The following is a 22,151-nucleotide window of genomic DNA, read 5'->3' as shown; positions in this document are numbered from 1 at the left end:
ACTTATGGACTGGGAGAAAATATTTGCAAATGATGCTACTGATAAGGGATTAATTTCCAAAATACACAAACAGCTCATACAGCTTAATATAAAAAAAAGCCAAACAACCAAATAAAAAACGGGCAAAAGACCTAAATAGACATTTCTCCAAAGAAGACATACAGATGGCCAAGAGGCACATGAAAAGATGCTCAATACTGCTAAGTATCAGAGAAATGCAAATCAAAACTACAATGAGGTATCACCTCACACCAGTCAGAATGTCCATTATCAAAAAGTCTACAAATAGGGCTTCCCTGGTGGTGCAGTGGTTGAGAGTCCGCCTGCCGATGCAGGGGACACGGGTTCGTGCCCCGGTCCGGGAAGATCCCACATACCGCGGAGCGGCTGGGCCCGTGAGCCATGGACGCTGAGCCTGCGCGTCCAGAGCCTGTGCTCCACAACGGGAGAGGCCACAGCAGTGAGAGGCCCGCGTACCGCAAAAAAAAAAAAAAAAAAGTCTACAAATAATAAATGCTGGAGAAGGTGTGGAGAAAAGGGAACCCTCCTACACTGCTGGTGAGAATATAAATTGGTTCAGGCACTATGAGGAACAGTATGGAGGTTCCTTAAAAAACTGAAAATAGAGTTACCATGTGATCCTGAAATCCCACTTCCGGGTATTTATCCAGAGAAAACTCTAATTTGAAAAAATACATGCACCCCAATGTTCATAGCAGCACTATTTACAATAGCCAAGACATGGAAGCAACTTAAATGTCCATTAACAGATGAATGGATAAAGAAGATGTGGTAAATATATATATATATATATATATATAAAAAATGGTATATTAGCCATAAAAAAGAATGAAATCATGCCATTTGCAGCAATATGGATGGACCTAGAAATTATCATACTAAGTGAAATAAGCCAGAGAAGGACAAATATATGATATCGCTTATATGTGGAATCTAAAAAAAATGATACAAATGAATTTATTTACAAAACAAATAGACTCACAGACACAGAAAACAAACTTATGGTTACCAAAGGGGAAAGGAGGGGAGGGATAAATTAGGAGTTTGGGATTAACATATACACACTACTGTATATAAAATAGATAACCAACAGGGACCTACTGCATAGCACAGGGAACTATATTAAATACCTTGTAATAACCTATAATGGAAAAGAATCAAGATATAGACAGATAAACAGAATCACTTTGCTGTACACTGAAACTAACACAATATTGTAAATTAACTATACTTGCATTTTTAAAAATGGTTTAAAAAGTATAATAAAAATGATTCATTCAATACAGTGAATTTTCAACATGCAATCAGAGCTCATTAATGGACTTACCCCGTACGCATGTTGTACAGAAAAGAGAATAAGTACGAGCAACCTACGAAAAAGCAAAAACGCAGATTAATTTAAACTGCTGGTTTTAATGCAAAACAAACTAAAAAGAAAAAGAACACAAGAATTAACTCCAGAAACCTTTTTTTTTAGTTTCCAATAAGGTTACTGTCGCCAGTTGATTGTCACAAGTGACAAGATAAATGTTATCCTCTCTCTGGATATCATCACTACATTTCCTCCTTTTAATCAGTCAAGTACTCACAACCTTTGGTGTGGTCCTCATTGTGCTGGGTGCGGTGGGGACACTTGGAAGGTGAGACCTGGAAGGACGGATGATTGGAGGGAGACGACTCTCATAATGAAAACTAGAGGAGAGCTGGAAGGAGGCAGCCTTGTCCAGGAACTGCTGCAAAGACTAGTGTATCCTGGATGCTGTTAGGTGGAACCAGCCGGAAGGAGGGAGGATGGAAGAAACCTAACCGGACTGAGGAGACGGTTTGGGAAACAATACGAACAAGTCAGGGGAGAGTTAGGTAGTTCAGGGTCTTATAAGTGAGGCAGAAACCCAACTGGGGTAACATCATTATTATACAGAAATTTTAACAGGAAAGATGCAACCAAAAAAAGACTGAATGTGTGTGTCCTACCCCAATTCATATGTTGAAATCCTAAGCCCCATGTGATAGTATTAGGAGGTGGGGCCTTTGGGAGTATTAGGTCATGAGGGTGCAGTCCTTGTGCATAGGATTATTCCCCTTCTAAAAGGACCTGGAGAGCTCTCTCTCAGTCCTTCTCCCATGTGAGGATACGATGAGAAGCCAGCAGTCTGCAACCCAGGAGAGCGTCCTCACAAAAACATGCCCATGCTGATACCCGGATCTCAGACTGTCAGCCTCCAGAACTGTGAGAAATAAATTTGCATTGCTCGTAAGCCCCCCAGTCGATGGTATGTGTCACAGCAGCCTGGAGTGACTAGGACAACCACTCAAAACTGCATATGTCTGCCTCGGGCTTATGACTGTCCAAGAGCTTCCACATCCGTCATCGCATTGAATCCTTAAAACAGAGCTTGGATGGGAGGAGAACTGGGGCCCAGACTCGGGCTGTGATTTCTCTGCCATCCTTGTCCCTTTTTTCGTGTAGAGCCTTCTCCTCTCTGAAACCTCCTGTCCAAAGGAGGCTTATTTCTCCATCCTCGGCTCCTTCTTCTTGCATTGAGATGCTGATAAGCATTACAGAAACCTACAGAGCCGTGCCTCTGCGTGAGACCCAGGCTAGGAGATGGGAGACTGGGAGTGGGTCCGGCCCACACTCACTGGCCTCCACACTGAAGTCCCCCTTCTCCGCGACCCTTCTCTTTGAATTCATGACAATTCCAGTATAGGCCAGGGTGGCATTTCAGTGTAGTAATGGAGTAAATCAGAAAAGAAAAAGGGGAAAGACGTGTTAACTAGAGGGAATAAACTGTTTTAAATCAAAAAGTATTTACAACAACTGTTATTTAATCAGGTCGTTATCCCTTTGGACATTTGTAAATAAGGACAGGTTACATCTTATAGCAATTTTGGCCTCCGTATATATAGTCTCATTAAAATTGTAGGCAGCGTAGGTTTTTCCACATTTTACACCAGAGCAAACTGACTCAGAAATGTTGGATAACGTGCCCAAAAGGCTGTAGGCAGAGTGGCTGGGAGGTGGCACTCGGACAGGTCGGAATCCCTGTGACTGTCCCTTCTCCCCCCACCCCATCCCCCATTTGTTCCTCCTGCTGCTTAATATATTTAAAAATAAGGCAATTCCTTTTTTTTAATACAGCAGGTTTTTAAAAAAAATAAAGCAATTCTATTTTTTATGTTTTTTTTTTTAAATTATAGTTAATTTACAATGCTGTGTTAGTTTTAGGTCTACAGTAAACTGATTCAGATATATATATACACACATTCTTTTTCAGATTCTTTTCCAATATATATTACAAGATACCGAATATAGTTCCCTGTGCTACACAGTAAGTCCTTGTTGATTATCTATTTTATATATAGTAGTGTGCATCTGTTAATCCCAAAGTCCTAATTTATCCTTTCCCTCTCTTTCCCCTTTGGTAACCATACGTTTGTTTTCTATGTCTGTGAGTCTGTTTCTGTTTTGTAAATAAGTTCATTAGTATCATTTTTTTAGATTCCACATATAAGCAATATCACATGATATTTGTTTCTCTCTGTTTGACTTCACTTAGTATGACCATTTCTAGTTGCATCCATGCTGCCGCAAATGGCATTATTTTATACTTTTTTATGGCTGAGTAATATTCTATTGCATATATCTACACCATATCTTCTTTATCTATTCATCTGTCGATGGACACTTAGGTTGCTTCTATGTCTTGACTATTGTAAATAGTGCTGCTATGAACACAGGGGTTCATGTTACCTTTTTGAATTAGAATTTTCATCTTTTCCAGATATACGCTTAGGAGTGGGGTTGCTTTTTTTTTTTCTTTAAAGAACAATTCAAAATTAAGAGTACTTTGCAGTTTGCTTCACATTCGCTCCAAATAAATAAGACTTGGCTGCATTTCTGAAAGAATTGCGTCCTCCCTCCCATCCCCCTCTCTCCCTTCACTGCCCATCACTACATATTCATCAGCTCCAAAACTTCTCACATTTTTCACTGTTTAACATTTCCCTGTCTTAATTCCCCAAATTTCTTTTAGTCACCTCGAATAATCTCATATAGTTTCCTACTGCTGCTGTAACACATGACCACAAACTCAGTGGCTGAAAACAATACAAATTTATTCTCTTATGGTTCTGGAGGTCAGAAGTCTGAAGTAGGTCTCACTGGCAGAAGATCAAGGTGCTGGCAGGGCTGTGTTCCTTCTGGAGGCTCCAAGGGAGACTCAGTTTCCTTGCTTTTTCCAGATTCTAAAGGCTGCCTGCATTCCCTGGCTCACAGTCTATTCCACCTTCAAAGCCAGCGGTGACCAGCTGAGTCTCTCCCTTGCTGCAACCCTCTGACCTCTGCTCTTTTCATCACATCTCCTTCTCGACTCTCACTCTTCTGCCTTCCTCTTTTGCTTCTAGGGACCCTTTTAATTATACTGGGCCCACCCAGATAATCCAGGATAATTTCCCCATGGCAAGGTCAGCGGATTAGCAACCTTAATTTCATCGACAACCATAATTCCCCCTTGCTACATAGCAGAGCACAGTTCAGAGGCTCTGGGGATTAGGGTGTGGTCATTATTCTGCCTACCTCACTCATGAAGTGCATTGTCCTAACTCTCCTAGTTATAGGGACCCTGCTGCTCTGGACATATGAGAAGGTTTTTGCTATTCAAACCCAGTGAATAGGAGAGCAAGAATCTGTAGCCTTGTGCATCCTCCCACTGGGTGATCATGTGGGTGCAACTGGCGGAGAGGAGAGAGGACTGCTGTTTAATAATAAAAATGAATGGCAGCAGGCATAATCCATAGATTTCTGGAACAACTGGGCTTTTGGACATGTGAAGCATTCAGATAATTTACACCTGCAGAACCAACCTTTAGGGGAAATTATTAAATAAAAACCAGTGATCGTACTTGAGGACACTCACCAGGAATCTGTGGCCAAGGGCTTGATCCACCTGAAAGAGCGCCTTACCAATGCCATGTGCACGAATTACTTCACAGTCAAATCTTGGTACTTAAAAAAAATTCTGCCACTCTTCTCTTCCAGAAGACTCTCATCTACAAGTGAGGTTCTATGTCCTGGGTTTAAAGTCTGTATATGTTAAATATAAATATATCTCTTAAAACAGAGTATGCATTATAATGTTGAAAATAATTACTTTCATCATTCAGAGTCAGTGATGGAAATATTTTCTAAAGGGGAACTTCAACAGTGTTTTGACATAACAATCTTTTCTTAGCAATGGTTAAACTGAATACTTAATTTTTAATTCTTAGAAGTAAAAATATTCTCAAATTCTTTACAGCATAAATATATTTTTGAGAAATGAAAAGATACATGTATGTAATGCTTGTACAAAAAATATTGCTTCATTTTGCTAAGGAGAATTTTCTTCTATTTAATTTTTCCTCTTAAAAATCCAAGCTACAATTCTTTCAAGTGCTATTTTTATTTTTTGAAACTAAAAAGGAATCCCCTAGTATAGAAATACACATTTTGCCTACATACAGCAAATACATATAAACATGTTTTTACGTAAAATGGTACAACATTCTGGCAGGTCGTCAAAAAGTTAAACATAGAGTTACCATATGACCCAGCAATTTCATTCCTAGGTATATACCCGAGAGAACTGACAACGTATGTTCACACATAAACTTGTACATGAATATTTACTGCAGCATTATTTGTAATAGCCAAAATATGGGAACGACTCACTTCAACTGATGAATAGATAAGCAAAACGTGCTACATCCATACAATGGAATACTATTCGACCATAAAAAGCACTGAAGTACCAATCCGTGCTACAACATGGATGAACCTTGAAAACATTATCCCAAGTGAAAGAAATCACATACTGTATAATTCCATGTATATGGAATGTCCCGAATAGGCAACTTCATGGAGACAGAAAATAGATTAGTAATTATCAGGGGCTGGAGAAGGGGAGAGTTGGGGTGATGGAAATGTTCTGGAACTGGACAGTGGTGATGGCTGCACAACATTCTAAGAACACTAAAAACCACTGAATTATAAACTTTAAAAGAGTAAAGATGGTGTGTTTTATTTTGTGAACTTTATCTCAATTTTAAAAAAGAAAAAATATTTTGACTCCAAGAACTGTATGCTTTGATAAAAGATCTCTTTGGCTGAACGAACTGAAATGTCTCATCTTTAAAACTTTGGCTTCTCTGAAGACCTGTATCTGTAAGAATTGGGTAGAGAGAAGGAAACTGGGAGTGTAGAATGTTACAAACTATTTTTAAACTTCTGGATAAAATCTGGATAAACTAACTCAGTGTTGCATTTATGAAAGACTAGTTTTCCAAGTAAGTGGTGGAACAACATTCCATGATAGTCTCAAAACCAAGTAGAAACAGAATCACTTTGAGTACCTAGATCTTCTCCCATCCCTAAATCCATCATTTAAAGTATTTTTTTACTTGCATTCCAGAAGCAAGTCTCAGTAAAACAAATTATTGTTTTATGAGGAATACACAAATTGGTTTGAATCATTCAAAATGTATTTGATATTTTAAACAAATAGGAAACACAGTCAAAAATTAAAGAAAACCAGAGGTATTTGCATTTTAACCAAAAAACAGATACATCATGCAATTAGTCTCCAGACGTATTGTGATAAAGCATGCATCAAGGGGATTTTGTTAAAATAGTGTGTTGCTGTGGTCACCTTTCAGAGGAAGAATGTCTGATGGTGGCCCTGACATCTAGGAGTGTCTCAGTACATTTTAATTGAAAAGATGGCTGGGTGGATAGATGCATGAATGGACAGCTGAACCAACCTGCAGGAATCTAACTGGTCTCCCATTAGTCAGTGGGACTGTCCAATGTGAAAGGACATTAACTAACAGTGAGAGGACACTGCTATGCTGGGAGTAGCCAATGCATTCCCATCACCATGCACTTAGTTACTATATAAGCTCTATGACAATAGGGATTTCATCTTTTTTTATTCACATGTTTATCCCCAGTGCCATAATAGTCTCTGAAATATAATAAGTACCCAATGTATATCTGTTGGATGAATGGACTTATAAAAGACACTCTGGGACCTTTCAAATGTGAATCAAATATATTTAATAGGGGGTGTAAGATGAGGCTAATTTTGAATATACAAGAGGGTAGAAGAAGGGAGAATGAAGGAGATGGAGAGAAAAATCATAATGGCATTGGAAGAAGTAATGAGAAACCAACACTTACTGATTATACGTAGGACCCTGTGCCTAGAGTGTTGCCCACAATCAAGTCACCTCTTTTCACCACAGTTTAGCAAGAAAAGTATTATTTTCATTGCGTAGGAAAAGCAAACTGGGGAATTCCCTGGCAGCCGTCCAGTGGTTAAGAACTCCGCGCTCTCAATGCCATGGGCCAGGGTTCAATCCCTGGTCAGGGAACTAAAATCCTACAAGCCCCACAGCACGACCGAAAAAAAAAAAAAAGGACACTGGATCAATTTAATTAATTGTGCAAAGTTGCAGAGCTACTAAATGGCAGAATCTGGATTTCTGGACTCCAACATATGTCCCTTCTCCCAACTGACACCCCAGCCTTCAGACTTTTCTGCTCTCAAACTCCCATTAGAATTTTGAAAAACCTATTTGAACCCTCTCTTCCTTTTTTAAAGTTAACATATAAAATCTTTAATCTTTTTATTGCAAGGAATATAATTTGGAACATCGTAAATGGTTACCTATAAAATAAAACTATTTTATAGTTTTTAAAAAACTATAAAAATAAAAAACTATTTTTTATAAAAAAACTATTTTATTGTTTTTATTGCAGCACTATTTTAGCTGTAGCCAGTACATCACAATACCAGGCAATCTGATTTTCACCATCATCAGTATAAAATATATGCAGACGGTTTTTAACATTATTTTTCTTCATGATTTTGTCTTTCCATTCCACTCCCCCACATATATCCTTGTGCAATATAATTTTATACTTGAAAATCATATTGATCACCCCACACTACTTCTCTGCAACAAAAATACATATAAATTCGATATTTTTTTAATTTCTTATAATCACAAATCTCTGAATCTTAAAAAAGATTTTTCTCCAGGATTGACTTATTGTTATGATTATTAGTAGTATATGATTCATCAAAGACATTAATAAATTTAAATCTTTACAAACAATTACTAAACATTAAAAGTGAAATTATATTGGAAATGTCATTGGCAATGAAAGAAGTGGGCTCTTTTGTTTCTCAGTTAGTTTATTTAGCCCTAGAGTAATAATACTTCTTACTGGAATGAGACAGGTTCAGCAACAATGTTACTTCCATTTTAATTTTTAAAGCTGTAAAGCCTAATAAAACTTATTCACAAAGTTCAGAAGTTGTGAATGGAAGGAATTTGTAACACAAATGTCACTCAATTCTGAGAACTTCTCTTGAGTTGTATATCAAAAGCAATATAGAATTTATCCTCAGGAATCATTTTGAAAGATCTACCACTTGATAGAGTCTTCCTTCAATCGTGATGAAAACAGAAAGTGGGAAACCAAGTGGCCCAGGGGATGTGCAGCCCAGAAGGTAGATGCTTTCTGTTCTCAACACCCTTCATCCGGCCCCACAAACGGTCTGGACAAAGCAGGCTGGTAACATTTGGGATGGATGGGGCAGAGGGATGGGGTGGAGGTATGCCTTTCTTTTGAAAAGTAGAAGGACAGTTGTGAAAGGGGTGGTGAGAACCTAGTCCAAAGGCCCATTTTCAGATAGAACAACCCTAAGAAATAATATCTGTAACAGTTGAGAAATTAATTCCTTTAATTACTTGTCCAAGCTGCTTGCATAACTTTTAAGAATCTTTTGGTCTCCCAAGGGTACATGTACCTCAGTTTGGGGCTCTGTGCCTTAGACGAGCTGCAAAAAGGAAAACCACTGCCTTGTTCACTGTTTTACCTAGAGAAAGCCTAGCATGACTACTTGCTCATTCCACGCATCTGTCTAGCCTGAAAACAAAGCTACAGAGGAGTTGCAGAGACTTTAGGACAGTTCTCCAGCCTAGGGTGCAGCTCCTAGGTCACAGCTAAGTAAAGGCCCATCTGGCTGTCAGCTAGACACCGTGAACAGCGGTGTGTACAGCACTCTACAGTTCCCAAAAGGCTGTCACACATGGTACCCACAACAGTCTACGAGGATTTCCTTTGTTGCAACTGCCTGTGTTAAGAGCAAAAAACCTTTGGTCTCAACCATGCTTTTGATGACACCAAATAAAAACACCCCAGAACAGCATCCCTCTAACCTATCTTCTCATAAATAAAAGGCTGTCATCACATAGGAGTGGCCAAGACAGGATGTTTCTAATTGGAGTCTATCAAAAAAAAAAAAAGCCTGAACAACCCAAATGCAATGCCACTAAAACATATAGAAACAACAGCTCTGGGAGAATGCCTACCTTGGAAACTTTTTCAAAACTTCTGTACCTTTCAAAGGGTGTGCTTTATTCTGCCAACTGTTATTCTCAAGAAGGGAGTGTTGAGTGCTATGGAGTGCTGTATCAGAGCCCCCTAAGTCCCCACCTTTGGCTCTTAATTGAGGGCATGACCAGGTTTTCACCACCTGATTCCATCTCCCCAGGCACACGGAAACTTGGGGAATAACCAAAGCTTGACCCAACCCAGAGCTTGGCTTGGTAACACAGAACTCAGGGCCAGAAGATGGTACAAAAACATCTTCTGAACCAGTCCTCTGAAATTAGGACACTGAGAGAAGAAAGGGAGATGAGGGAGGAAGGACGCATCCAGTACATCCTGAAGTACAGCCAGGCGTTAGAAAACTGCGACAAGTCAAGGCCAAGTGCAAGCCCGAGTTTAGAGGAAACAGATAAGCTAAGTAATCAGAAAAAGCTGTTTCCAAGAGAGGAAAACACAAAAAGAGAAAGACAGATGGTCTCATGAGAGGATGAAAAAACCGGCTCCTTCCCGAGAGCCCCCCCAATTCCTGACGCAGTCTTGCAGTCAATTCCCTTTTCTTGAGCGAATTGATCTCTCAAGCAGCAGAGTCCGATAAAAAGCACTGTCCTCATCACAGCTGCTCCCAAGGCTGCGACATACCTCAGGGAGCTCATTTGAAGCCACCCACCCGCAACAGGGAAGCTGAACGTCCGTGCCCTGGGCCTTTGACATCCATCTCCCTCACTGACCAAGTCCACAGGCTCTTGCCCAGCAGTGTATTTATATCAGTAATATCTAGCATGCATATTCAGCAGATATCATTGTGTTCTCTTCCTCCAACTCCCTGGGATTATTTTTTTTTCTTCACTCCTTTATGAAAATTCCTGGACTCCAATTCCCCTGGGACTGCTTAGGAGTCTGTGCCCAAAATTTTCCAAAGGCTAGGTCTGGGAACAGGATCTGAGATCTTCCAAATCATTCTCTGTACCATGGGGAATTTGTTTTCTCTGCAACCCAATCTTGAATAGAAATACACCGTGCTGGAGTTCTCATCAATTGGGGGATGGGCGGGGGGTAATGGCCAAGATTGGAGGACCAGATAAACAGGAGCCTGAGGAGTGGAATCTTCCAGTCACAAAAGGTAACAGAAACATAATGTCTTTTCTTTTCCCAGGTAACATTAAGTCTCTGAGCCCTTTTTAACAATATTTGTTCTTTCAGGGAAATCATTTCTTATTAACTCACTGACTACATGGTCTTTCCTTTGACTTTCTGACACTGAGCTATCTGAAGACTCTCTTTCCAAGCCTAAATTTTTTGGATGGTCTGAACACCTATTTTTGTATACCTTTATCTTTCCAAAATAGAATTCCTAAAGGCTCAGCTTTTGTAAAGATATAAGCAAGGGGCCTCAGGGGTTAGAAAAACGCTCCCAGAAAAAGAATGGCAAGCCTGGTGGCTGGATATCTACTTAGAGGCTCATGCTTCCCCTCTTAAGTCACCTGACCTTTTCCCAACATCCAAGTTGGTTACTTTCTAAAACCCCGTATCTTTGGGTTGACTCTACCTGCAGACTTTCAAAGCCTTCAGGTTGATTTCAGCTTTTTAGCGAAAACAGTCAATCCCGTCAAACATCACAAGGTTTTGAAAGCAAGTCACGAATCTGTGTGGTCCATGCACTACTGGAATGTGGCTGGAGCATCATGTTCCCTGAGAAGGAACCGGGGAAAACTTGAGAACTGCTCAAGTAAATTCTTGAGAATATCTCTAAGTTCCAACGTGAGCTCCAATCCAGAATGTTGCTGGATTCTGGCCAGGCTTGCCCCCACCTTGCCTTCCCTCTAGGTTCAGCTGAATTGTTTGAGAGTGCTGCACAGGCCTCAGTTGACCTTGGAGTTGACTTTGCTAGTCCAGGGCCAAATGGACAATATATCAGCTAATCCACCATTCTGCCAATATAGGCTTTTATTACCATTTTTCTCCATGAGGTCTCCTCCCAAAACCAACAGAACATTTGACCACAGTCTTAATAATGTCACCACGTGGGAAACACATGCAGGTGATATAGGTTCCACAAATGCACAACTGATTTTCAAAACCAGATGCTCCCTTTACCTCCAAGTTAAGAATGACATTCTTAACTCAGAATGCTGGATGTCTCTTGTCAAAAGCACTACTCCCCCAGGTTATTCTTGGTCTGTGATTCTACCTGCAGGGGGAGCGACTCTGGATTCCCTAGACCTTTCAGACCTCTGAGAGCTGCCTTTGGAGTAAGCTCTGGCAGTAACAGCCCTTGATTCCACTGGGAAGCGCCCACCCGCAACCAACGTACTGAAAGGCTCGCATTTGCTTTTGATGACGTCTTCCCTCCTCCCTAGAGACCCGCTGCCTTCTTCTCCTGGTACCTTGTGGTCTCGTGGTGAGGGACTGAATGCAGGACTGTAGAGTTACAAAGACTTGTGTTCAGATCTTGATCACTTACCAGTATAACCCTGAGCAAGTCTGTACCCACCCTGAGCTCTGGATTTCTCAGTATGTAAAATGAATGCTTGAGAGAATTACTTGAGTCACAATCCGTGCCTAGCACAGTCTCTGGCATGTGGTGGCGGCTCGATACATGTTTATGTCCTTCCTCCCTAATTTGCCACGCAGGCAAAACGAGCTCCCGATAAATTAGAGAAGGGTTAGAAAACTGGGAACTGGGGCAAGCCTGGCAGACCTCAGGAGCGGGGCAACACTTGATCTGGGAAGGAAGGAAGATCTGGGCAATTGGAAGGAGAAATAAGCTGTGACAGTCTCTCCTAAAGTACCTCTGATAACGTCAGGAGAAGTTATCCAGAGGGATGACTCTTCAGTTGGTGTAGAAGAAGGTATACAGGGGGACAAGTCTAGTCAGAATCAGAGTTAACTGGACTCTGAGAGGACTCTTAGGAAAAGGTCAGTATCTGGTTTTATCAACCAGAAAGCCATCATCATCTTCCTCGCCGTAAGAAATTATAATAAGCAGCATTTTCAGCAGGCAACTTATATGCTAAGCCCTGTGCTAAAGGTTTAACACAGATCTTCGATCTTCACAATAACCCCACAAGGTAAGTAATATGACTATGTCCTTTTACAAATAATGACAGTTAGTATGAGACATTTCCAGGGCTCAAACTCTAAAGTTTCTCTTATTAACCACTACCCTGCACAGCTTCAAAATTTATGGGTAAGTTTCGGGGAATTCATCTCCGGAAAGAACAACTTTAGCCTTCAATATAGTAGTAGCAGGGAAAGTCATTTATAAATGCAACAGTGCACTGTGGAATAAAGACACAGACCTACTAGAGAATGGACTTGAGGATATGGGGAGGGGGAAGGGTAAGCTGTGACAAAGCGAGAGAGACGCATGGACATGTATACACTACCAAATGTAAAACAGATAGCTCGTGGGAAGCAGCTGCATAGCACAGGGAGATCAGCTCGGTGCTTTGTGACCGCCTGGAGGGGTGGGATAGGGAGGGTGGGAGGGAGGGAGACGCAAGAGGGAAGAGATATGGGAACATATGTATATGTATAACTGATTCACTTTTTTATAAAGCAGAAACTAACACACCAATGTAAAGCAATTATATTCCAATAAAGATGTAAAAAAAACCCCCAAAAAACAGTGCACTGTGATACATAGACATTCAGTTTCCCACGAATCCCAGAAAACTACAGTTCTCCTGTGAAGGTCTTTATGTTTGGAATTTCAACCCTGGAAACTCTTATAGGACAGTTGGAGATCTTAAGGCACCATTTCTAACTAGATTACAGGAAAGTTAAAGCATTTCAGGCAGATATGTAAGCCAAAAAAAAAAAAAAAAGAGAGAGAGAGAGAGAAAAAGAGAGAGAGAGAGATTTCACAAAAGTGTTCCAATGAACTTTTAAGGTTAAACAGAAATACTGGGGCAGGTGTCCAATTGGTTCCGAGAGAGGAGAAAAGCTTTGTCTCGGTGGGGAAGGAGAACCGCCTTGGTGTGAATCTTGGGCCCTTTCTAAGGAGAGCTTAACCACCTGCTTTTCCTCATGGTTGCATCCTGTCTTGTGCCCACCCCTGTTTGCCTTGCTTCCGGCAGGAGTTGGTTCTAGAGACTGAGTCTCCTAGTGGCTTCCTCCCTATAGGACAAGACCTGGAGCTAGACTCCTCTAGGAATGCTTCTGCCACTCTGGAACCTAATAAAAGATTCAAGGGCATCCCTCAAACCTGGGCTTCAAAACTATGCCATCCCATAGTCTGCTACAGACCATAAAACACAGTCAGTGTTTCAGCGTCAAATTTACACATTGGAAAATAACTGAGCAAAGCCAAGAGAATGTGCTGTGCACTGGATACGGATGTCATGTGGGCAGAATGGCCAAGACAATCCGTGGTTGGAAGTTTCACAGAACCACAAAGAATTCCATTATTAAAGTAAGATTATTTCCCCACTAAAATTTGAAAATGAGAAATTTTTGAAACTTCAGAAATTAAGGATAAGAAGAGGTCTATGTTAAATTTTCACAACTACAACTTTACACATATGGGAATGAAACAAAATAATACATAGAATCTTAACTACATAAGAAAATTACAGGATTTGTAAATTCAAATCCACTAAATATATAATAACGGTTAAAATTTAAAGTGATTTTCTATTAACTAGCCTGGCATTAACCAAAAAAAAATTTTTTTGGAATCATCTCCATATAACTTTGATACAACATAAAAAACACCTATGATTATTATTCATTCAAGAAATATCTGTCAATATATGTCAGTTTCCCATTTTGTATCAAATGCCATGCTAGGCACTAAGCACTATGGATACAAAAGTGAATTTGATTTACCTGAACTCAATATTCGGTAAATCAAATTTTCAACTTACTGAATATTGAATTCAATTTGAATTCAACTGAATTCAAAAATTCAATATCACTTTTAAGTAGATTGGGTAAAGTTAAAGATGCATATTATAATCACTTAAGTAACCACTAACAACAATGCAGAGAGATATAACTAGAAGTCAAAAAAAATTTAAATGGAACACTAAAAAATATTTGATTAACACAAAACAATGCTAGGAAGAAGAAAAGAAACAAAAAACAGATGAGATAGATAAAAAGTAAATGGAGAGATGGCAGACCTAAAAACAACTATAGCAACTACATGAAAATGTACTAAAAACTCCTATTTAAAGGCAAGATATTGGATTTAAAATAGAAAAAAGAAAAATCCAAGTATATGCTGCCTACAAGATACACAATTTAAATTAAAAGACACAAATAGATTGAAAACAAAAGGCTGAAAAAAGATACACCACACAAACCGTAAGCATAAGGAAAGCAGATGAGCTACCTATATATTTTTAAGGTAACAAGTGTATTTATTTACAGAGACACACTCCACAGAGTGTGGGCCATCTCAGAAGGTGGACAAGCTATATTAATAGCACATAAAAGAGACCTCAAGATGGAAAGTGACAATAATGATCAAAAAGTTAATATATCAGAAATTGATAAATATTACAAACATATGGGCTTCAGAGCAGAATTTCAAAATACATGAAGCAAAAACTGAAAAACTAAAGGGAGAAATAAATAAATTCTCAAACATAGTTGGAGAATAACTCTTCTCTTGGTAATTGATAGAACAAGGTAGAAAATATCAGTCAAGACACAGAAGATCTGAACAACACTATCAACTACCTTGCCCTAATTTATTTATATATAACACTACACCCAACAACCACAGAGTATATATCCTTTTCAAGTAGATATGGTATGTTCACCAAGATAAACTAATTATATAATAAAACATAAAACAAGTCTCAACAGATTTCAAAAGACTAAAATCTTGCAGAGAATTAAATTAGAACTCAACAATAAAACATATAGGAAAGTTCAAAATATTTAGAAATTAATCCACCCCAAGTAACCCATGGGCCAAAGAAGAAAATAATTTGAACTAAATGATAATGAAAACAACATATCAAAACTTATGGGATACAACCTACCCAGAGCAGAGAAAGAAACTAGATCTATAAATGTGTACATCAGGAAAAGAGAAAAGTCTAATAATCAATTATAAGTTCCTATCCTAGGAAACTAAGAGAAGGAGAGCAAATTAAACCTAAAGTAAAAGGTAGGAAATAATAAAGATATAAGAGGAAATCAATAACGGAGAAAATACTCAAGCAATAGAGAGAAATCAATAAAACCCAAAGTGGTTCTTTGTTTTTTTTTGAAAAGGTAAATAAAATAGATTAACTTGACAAATTACCAATGTCATAAATGACAAAGAGGAAACCACTACAGATATATAGACAAATAAACTTGGCAATGTATAAGAAATGAACACATTTCATGAAAGATGCTAATTATCAAAACTGGCACAAGAAGTAATAGAAAATCTGAATAACCCTATAACAGTTAAATTCATAATTAATTAAATTTGTAGTTAAAAACCTTCCCCAAGGAAAACTCCGGGACCAGTTGGCTTCACTGGTGAATTCTATCAAGTATTTAAGATGGAAATAATACCAATTCGTCACACACTCTTTCAGAAAATAGAAGAGAGAACGTTGGTCAACTCATTTTACAAGCTTAGTATTACTCAGGTACCAAACAGACAAGGATATTACAAGAAACTACAGACCAATATCTTTAATGAACATAAATATGACACTCCTTAACACAATATTAGCAAAGCAAATTACGTATTTATGTAAATACAAATGAACTAGGATAGCATTAGCTATTTTTAAAAAGAGCAATAAAGTTGGAGGACTTATATTACCTGAGTCCAAGATCTGCTATAAAGCTACAGTAATAAGAACAATATGGTATTGGTAAAAAAAAAAAAAGAGATGTGTAGATCAATAGAACAAAAAGGCCCAAACAGAGATGATCAAATGATTTTCCATGAAGGTGCCAAGGCAATTTAACAGAAAAAGTCAACAAATAGTGTTGGAACAACCCGATATCCATACAGAAAAAAATGTTAGAAAATAGATCCTTACCTAACGCCATACTCCCAAATTAACTCAAAATGGATCATGGATCTAAATGTAAAAATACTATAAAAGAAGAAACCATAGAAGAATCTTTGCAATGTTAGCATTGGTGAAGATTTCTCAGATAACAGGAAAAGCACAAACCATAAGGAAAAGGTTGATAAATCAAGCTTCATCAAAATAAAAACATTTGCTCTTCAAAAGACACCAATAAGGAAATGAAAAGAAAAGCCACAGAATGGGAGAAATATTCAAAATATATACATCTGGCAAAGATCTTGTATCCAGAATATATAAGTAGCTATTATGACTCAACGGTAAGAACAACCAATTTTTTAAATGGGGAACAGAGCTGAGCAGACACTTCACGAAAGTTCTCTGAACGGTTAATAAGTACATGAAAAGATGTTCAACATCTCTAGTTATTAGAGAAATCAAAAGCACGTTAACTGCCACTGTGTAACCATTTCAATAGCTAAAATTTAAAAAGTTGGCAATACCAAAAGAGGGCACCAAAAATACATGGAGGAACTGGAACTCTCATACATTGCTGATGAGAATGAAGATACAGCTACTTTGGAAAACTCTTTCTTTTATGATTAAATATACATCTACCCTATGGTCCAGCCATTTCGCTCCTAGGTATTTATTCAAGAGAAGTGGAAACACATGTCCACACAAAGCCTTGTATAAAAATAGTCATAGTAGCTGTATTCTAGTAGCCCCAAACTGGAAACAATTCAAATGTCCTACAGGTAACTGGATCTTTAAAAAAGCGATGTCCATACAATGGAATTTTACTCAGCTATAGAACAGAACAAACTGCTGATACACGTAACATGGATCAATCTCAGTATTGTTCTGTCGAGCCAAAGAACCCAGACACCAAAGGGTACACACTGTACGACTCCATTTACATAAAATTCTAGAAAATGCTAACCAACCTACAGCGACAGGAAACAGATCAGTGGTTGCCTGGGAATGGACAGGGAGTGAGAGATGGACTGAAACGGGACAGGAGGAAACTTCAGGGAGTGATGGAAAAGCTCTGTATCAGGATCATGCTATTGATTTCACAGACTGTATGCATCTGTGAAACTCCATGAATTGTGTACTTTAACTAGGTACAGATTTGGGTACATAAATGAAACCTCAATAAATTTATTTTTAAATGCCGCAGTTACTATATTAAAAAAATTAATCTCTGTATCTGCCCTCAAAGGCCTTGTAGTGTGGAAGAGTAAAATACATGACACTGTTTCTGTGATCCATAATAAAGGTCTGGACAAAGGTCTTCACAGAGACCATGATCTCTGACCTTTGATCTAGGTCTCAAAATTCAAGGGTTGCACCAGACAGACCGAAAGGGAGGTCCCTCAAGGTGGAGGGAATGGCAAGTACAAAAGCGTGAGGTAAAGAAGGCTGTACGGTGAACTTGAGAAGTATGGGGTGACACAGGGGATTTTTCAAAAGTTGACTTTGGACCACTCTCTTCTATCCTAAGAAGTGTGAAATAAGCTGTAAAGAAAAAGAGGAGCTTCTGGAAGTTTTAAAATAAGCGAGTTACACGATGTATGTGATGAGCATTACTAACATTCATCAAATATTTCCAGAGCTCTTTCAGGCATGTGGTAGATTATTTCCCCATCACTTTCAAAATGAAGTGACCAGTTTGGTCAACAAGATGGTGAAGTAGATGTATCGAGTGTCATACCCAGGTGGCAGCTGTTAGAGCAATTTTTGATTTGCCGCATTCTCTTCCGCTTTGGAAGAGATCAGAGAAAACTACGTTGAGTGGGAATTTCCATGAGGTTCCTGAGTAGTTATGATAAGCAGAGCCCCCTCCCCCTTTCTCACCTCCCCACACCCTGTGATGAATACTCAGCGTAAAGGGAGAAGAAAAATCTTGTTATGTAAGCCTCTGAAATTCGGGGGTTGTTTGTAACTGCCCCCAAAGTAACCTGTTCCTTCTGATACAATGTGCACTTTTATTCTGACAATAACATAGAAGGTGGATTTCAAAGGAAAGAATCTGCAGGGGACTAGCTAGAAGGCTACCATAATCCACAGATGATAAGTGCAGGCACTGGGACAGGGGCCATGATCTTAGAAAAGAGGAGAAAGAATCTGGAGATGTAATGGCGAGAGTTGAAAATGACTCCGAGACTGTAAAAGAACTCGAGTCTAATTGTTTTAGAGGTGTTGAAAAGAGAAGGTTCTTGAAAGAAGAGAGATGACTAAGTGGGGAGATGAAGTTAAAAAAAAGATTAACTTAAAATGTAATTAAGATTAAATTTAATCTTTTTAAAAGATTAAAGGAGAAGCTACAGGCAGCCTGGCAAAGTGCATCACATCAAAAGCTGAGGCACATCCCTACACAGGGAAGACTATAGAAAGATCATAAGCTTTGGAAGAAATCAGACCTGGGTATGAATCCTGAGTGAATCTGTCAAGTCATCCAGCTTCATTCGTTCAGCAAATAATAAACAACTTCATTCATTCAATAACATTAAAGAACACCAAAAAGTCCACTGTCCTATTGGAGTCAGCCTTCAAAAGTAGGGAAGCAAACATTACACGTTTAAGCACTGTGCGAAAAACAGACATGATATTGTGATTATGAAAAGGGGGCAAAAACAATAAGACAGGGCTTGTCAAAGGCCATTACCATTTCCCTTTGTTCAAAACCCTTACCTGGCACCAAATCAAAAGCAGAGATTTGTGTGTCCTTTGTACTTACAAAAAGAGAACCATCCTCACTTTCCTTTAGTTTTATCACATTTCAAGAACCAACTGGGAAACTCTCTTGACTCTAAGACTGTTTTTTAAAAATCAAATATTCTGGTTAATTAACACCTAGTGAGCATACCAACATTGTACTAAAGCAGAGTGTATATACGTGGGCAGTGAGGAAGGGGTTTGGTTAAACCTGGCTCATAGGCAAGCCACTTCTCAACGTTTAACCGCCTGGAGAGCTTGGTGAAAAAAGGCTCTAATTCAGTGGGTCTGGGGTGGTGCCTGAGATTCCTTCTGCATTTCTAACCAGCTCTCCAGGATGCCAAAGCTGCGGCTCCCAGGGATGCCAAGCAGCAAGGTTCCAGATGCCTTAAGAGTCTATTGACCTCAAGGGAGCTGGTGGAGTATGCTTGACTCTTGCCACTTCACTGCTGAGCTGAGAAAAGCATCTCTACCCTGTGCCACTATTTCTCATCAGCTTCCTTTGTTTTCCTTTACAAAACTGGAGAATCAGATTCTAGTACGTGACTGTTTTATGAAGACCCTGGACAAAGGACTTCTAATGGATTACTGAATTAGATTCCTACAGTTCTCTGAGGTGGGTACCCTGATTGTGCCCGCTTTATAGAAGAGAAGACCCCAAGCCACATTAGTAAGTGTGGAAAAGATTCAAAATCTAGAGTCTACTCCAGAGACCATACTCTTAACCACTGCTTCCTCCTTGCTGTAGTTACATCACAAGTTTCTTTCCTGCTCTTCTGCAGTGTTGGAAGTGACTTGCAGTTGACTGCTGCCTCCCCTTTCTAAAGTTGATAAAGCCAAGTCTTTATCAGAATGACTTGGTTTCCTTTCAAAGGCAATTGAAATCCAAATTAAAAAATCTTCTGGAATTCAGCAAAAAGAAGGAAAATTTAACTCTAGCATTGAGGGTTGTTTTTTTTTTGGTCCAGGAAGTAATGTCAGTTCATGCAAGATTGTCATATGCCTCAGAATTTTTGGACACTGTTATTTTATCAACAGAGCACCTGATGTCCTATCTAACAAGGATGGCAGGAGAAGGTTCCACAAGAACCCTCCCTATCAATGGCGAGAAGCTACTATATACCACACAGCAACATCTGTGGTCTGGGCACTTACAGGACTTAATAAAGAGTTTAATACATGTCCTTTTTATTATTCTATGAAGAAGAGTCCCTGATTCAATGCAACTAACTGAACTATGCATGGAAAACAGTGGCTCTCAAATTTGGTTGCACATGGTAATCTCCAGAGAGCTTTAACTACAGATACCTGAGTCCTACTGCTGGGGAGTCCAGTGTAACTGACTTGGGATGTTTCAGGATTTTTAGAGGCTCCTTAGCAGATTCTAATAGCCAGAGTTGACAATCACTGGCATAAAAAACAGGGGGAAGGGGCTTCCCTGGTGGTGCAGTGGTTAAGAATCCGCCTGCCAATGCAGGGGACATGGGTTGGAGCCCTGGTCCGGGAAGATCCCACATGCCGCAGAGCAACTAAGCCTGTGAGCCATAGCTACTGAGCCCGCGCTCTAGAGCCCGTGCTCTGCAACAAGAGAAGCCACCACGATGAGAAGCCCGCGCACCGCAATGAAGAGCAGCCCCCGCTTGCTGCAACTAGAGAAAACCCGTGCACAGCAACGAAAACCCAACTCAGCCAAAAATAAATAAATTTATATATATATAAATATATATATATTTATATATATATAAAAACAGAGAGAAGTGTATAATGTTCACTCTACAACCAAAAAGGGGGGTGTGCATCTCCATTCACTCACTGTCAGGGTTTCGCCTACCTACATAGCTACATAGGTCTAATACACATTCTAATTGCAAGCAAATGGTTCTCCACAATCAGTGACCAAACCACATATTTCACACTGTGTGTTTGACGACCGACTACATCAGCAACGCTGATCCAAAGTAGCGGTTCTTAACCTGGAGATGGAATTCAGGTGGTCTGTGAACTTAGATGGGAACAAATATTACATCTCTACTTTCACTAAACTTTCCTGGAAGTTCAGCATTTCCTTCAGTTATGAAAATAGCTAACAAACCACAATAGTATTAGCAGTTCTTGAGAGTTTGCACCCACTGGTATTTTCACGTCACGTTTCAGTTTTGCAGTCATCAGTACTTTGAGATTACAGTTGTTTAATAGATCTGCTGTTAGATCTAGGTATTTAGTGCAATAATAATGATGCACCTATGTTACTATATCATGACTTTAATACTTTGATAATTTATTCAAAGTTAAACTGATTCTGATAACTGAATTATTCTAAGAAGGATCTAAATGCTTCATCAGATCCAATGTGGTCAGTGGCACAAGAAAAGGGCACGAGCCCTGCTCTGAGGACGGTGCCCTAACAAGCCAGATATTGCACGTTTGCGTCCAAGGCCACCTCCGAGAAGGGCCCTCGCAGGAGGGAGACACCCCGACAAAGTTGGCTCTTGGCTTTCCCTGCATTTCCGCAGATAAGATTTAACGTGAAAAAGCCAGTTCAACGCGGCAGAAAATAGAATGGATGGGCTTTCTCTTTACCCTCAGCTGCCTCTTGCTCTTGGCATTTCGTTGTGCCCAGACTGCCAGGCTGGTAACCTGAGCCTCCAAATTAATCAAAACACACAGCGCCCAGTTCAAGCCCAGGCAGACAAGCCGGGAGCCAGACAAGCTCTCGTCTGGTGACCCCCAGCCCAGCTCCCCCGCCCCGCCCGCTAGCCCGCGCGCCCCACCCTGGGATGCCACGCTCCCTCCACCGCCCGCGCTTCCAGGCGGGTGGCCCGGGCCCTGGGGCTGCCATCCATCGCCCAGACTGGGTCGGGGGCACCTTACCTCGTGGGGACGCCCGCCGCCCCGGGAGCCACGACTGCGCCCGCCCGCGCGGCGCGCACCTCCCACCGCGCCCAATTCCGCGGGCGACTCGGCTGCCTCTTCCC

General features: G+C 39.9%; 1 protein-coding gene across 1 annotated transcript in view; it reads right to left on the bottom strand.

Annotated features, from left to right (window-relative positions):
• Positions 1-22,151, bottom strand: part of COL4A4 (collagen type IV alpha 4 chain) — a 134,611-nt gene extending 112,460 nt beyond the window's left edge. The window contains exons 1-3 of the mRNA XM_060151956.1: positions 22,048-22,151; positions 4,941-5,107; positions 1,349-1,391 (exon numbers count right to left, since the gene is read on the bottom strand). Of these exons, the coding sequence (XP_060007939.1) occupies positions 1,349-1,391; positions 4,941-4,996 (99 nt within the window). The 5' untranslated portion in view covers positions 4,997-5,107; positions 22,048-22,151. The remainder of the gene's footprint in view (positions 1-1,348; positions 1,392-4,940; positions 5,108-22,047) is intronic.

This window comes from Lagenorhynchus albirostris, chromosome 6 (genome assembly GCF_949774975.1).
Source record: "Lagenorhynchus albirostris chromosome 6, mLagAlb1.1, whole genome shotgun sequence".
Classification (NCBI taxonomy): Eukaryota; Metazoa; Chordata; class Mammalia; order Artiodactyla; family Delphinidae; genus Lagenorhynchus; species Lagenorhynchus albirostris.
Note: the sequence above shows the minus strand (reverse complement) of the source record. Positions and strands in the feature narration are given on the sequence as shown.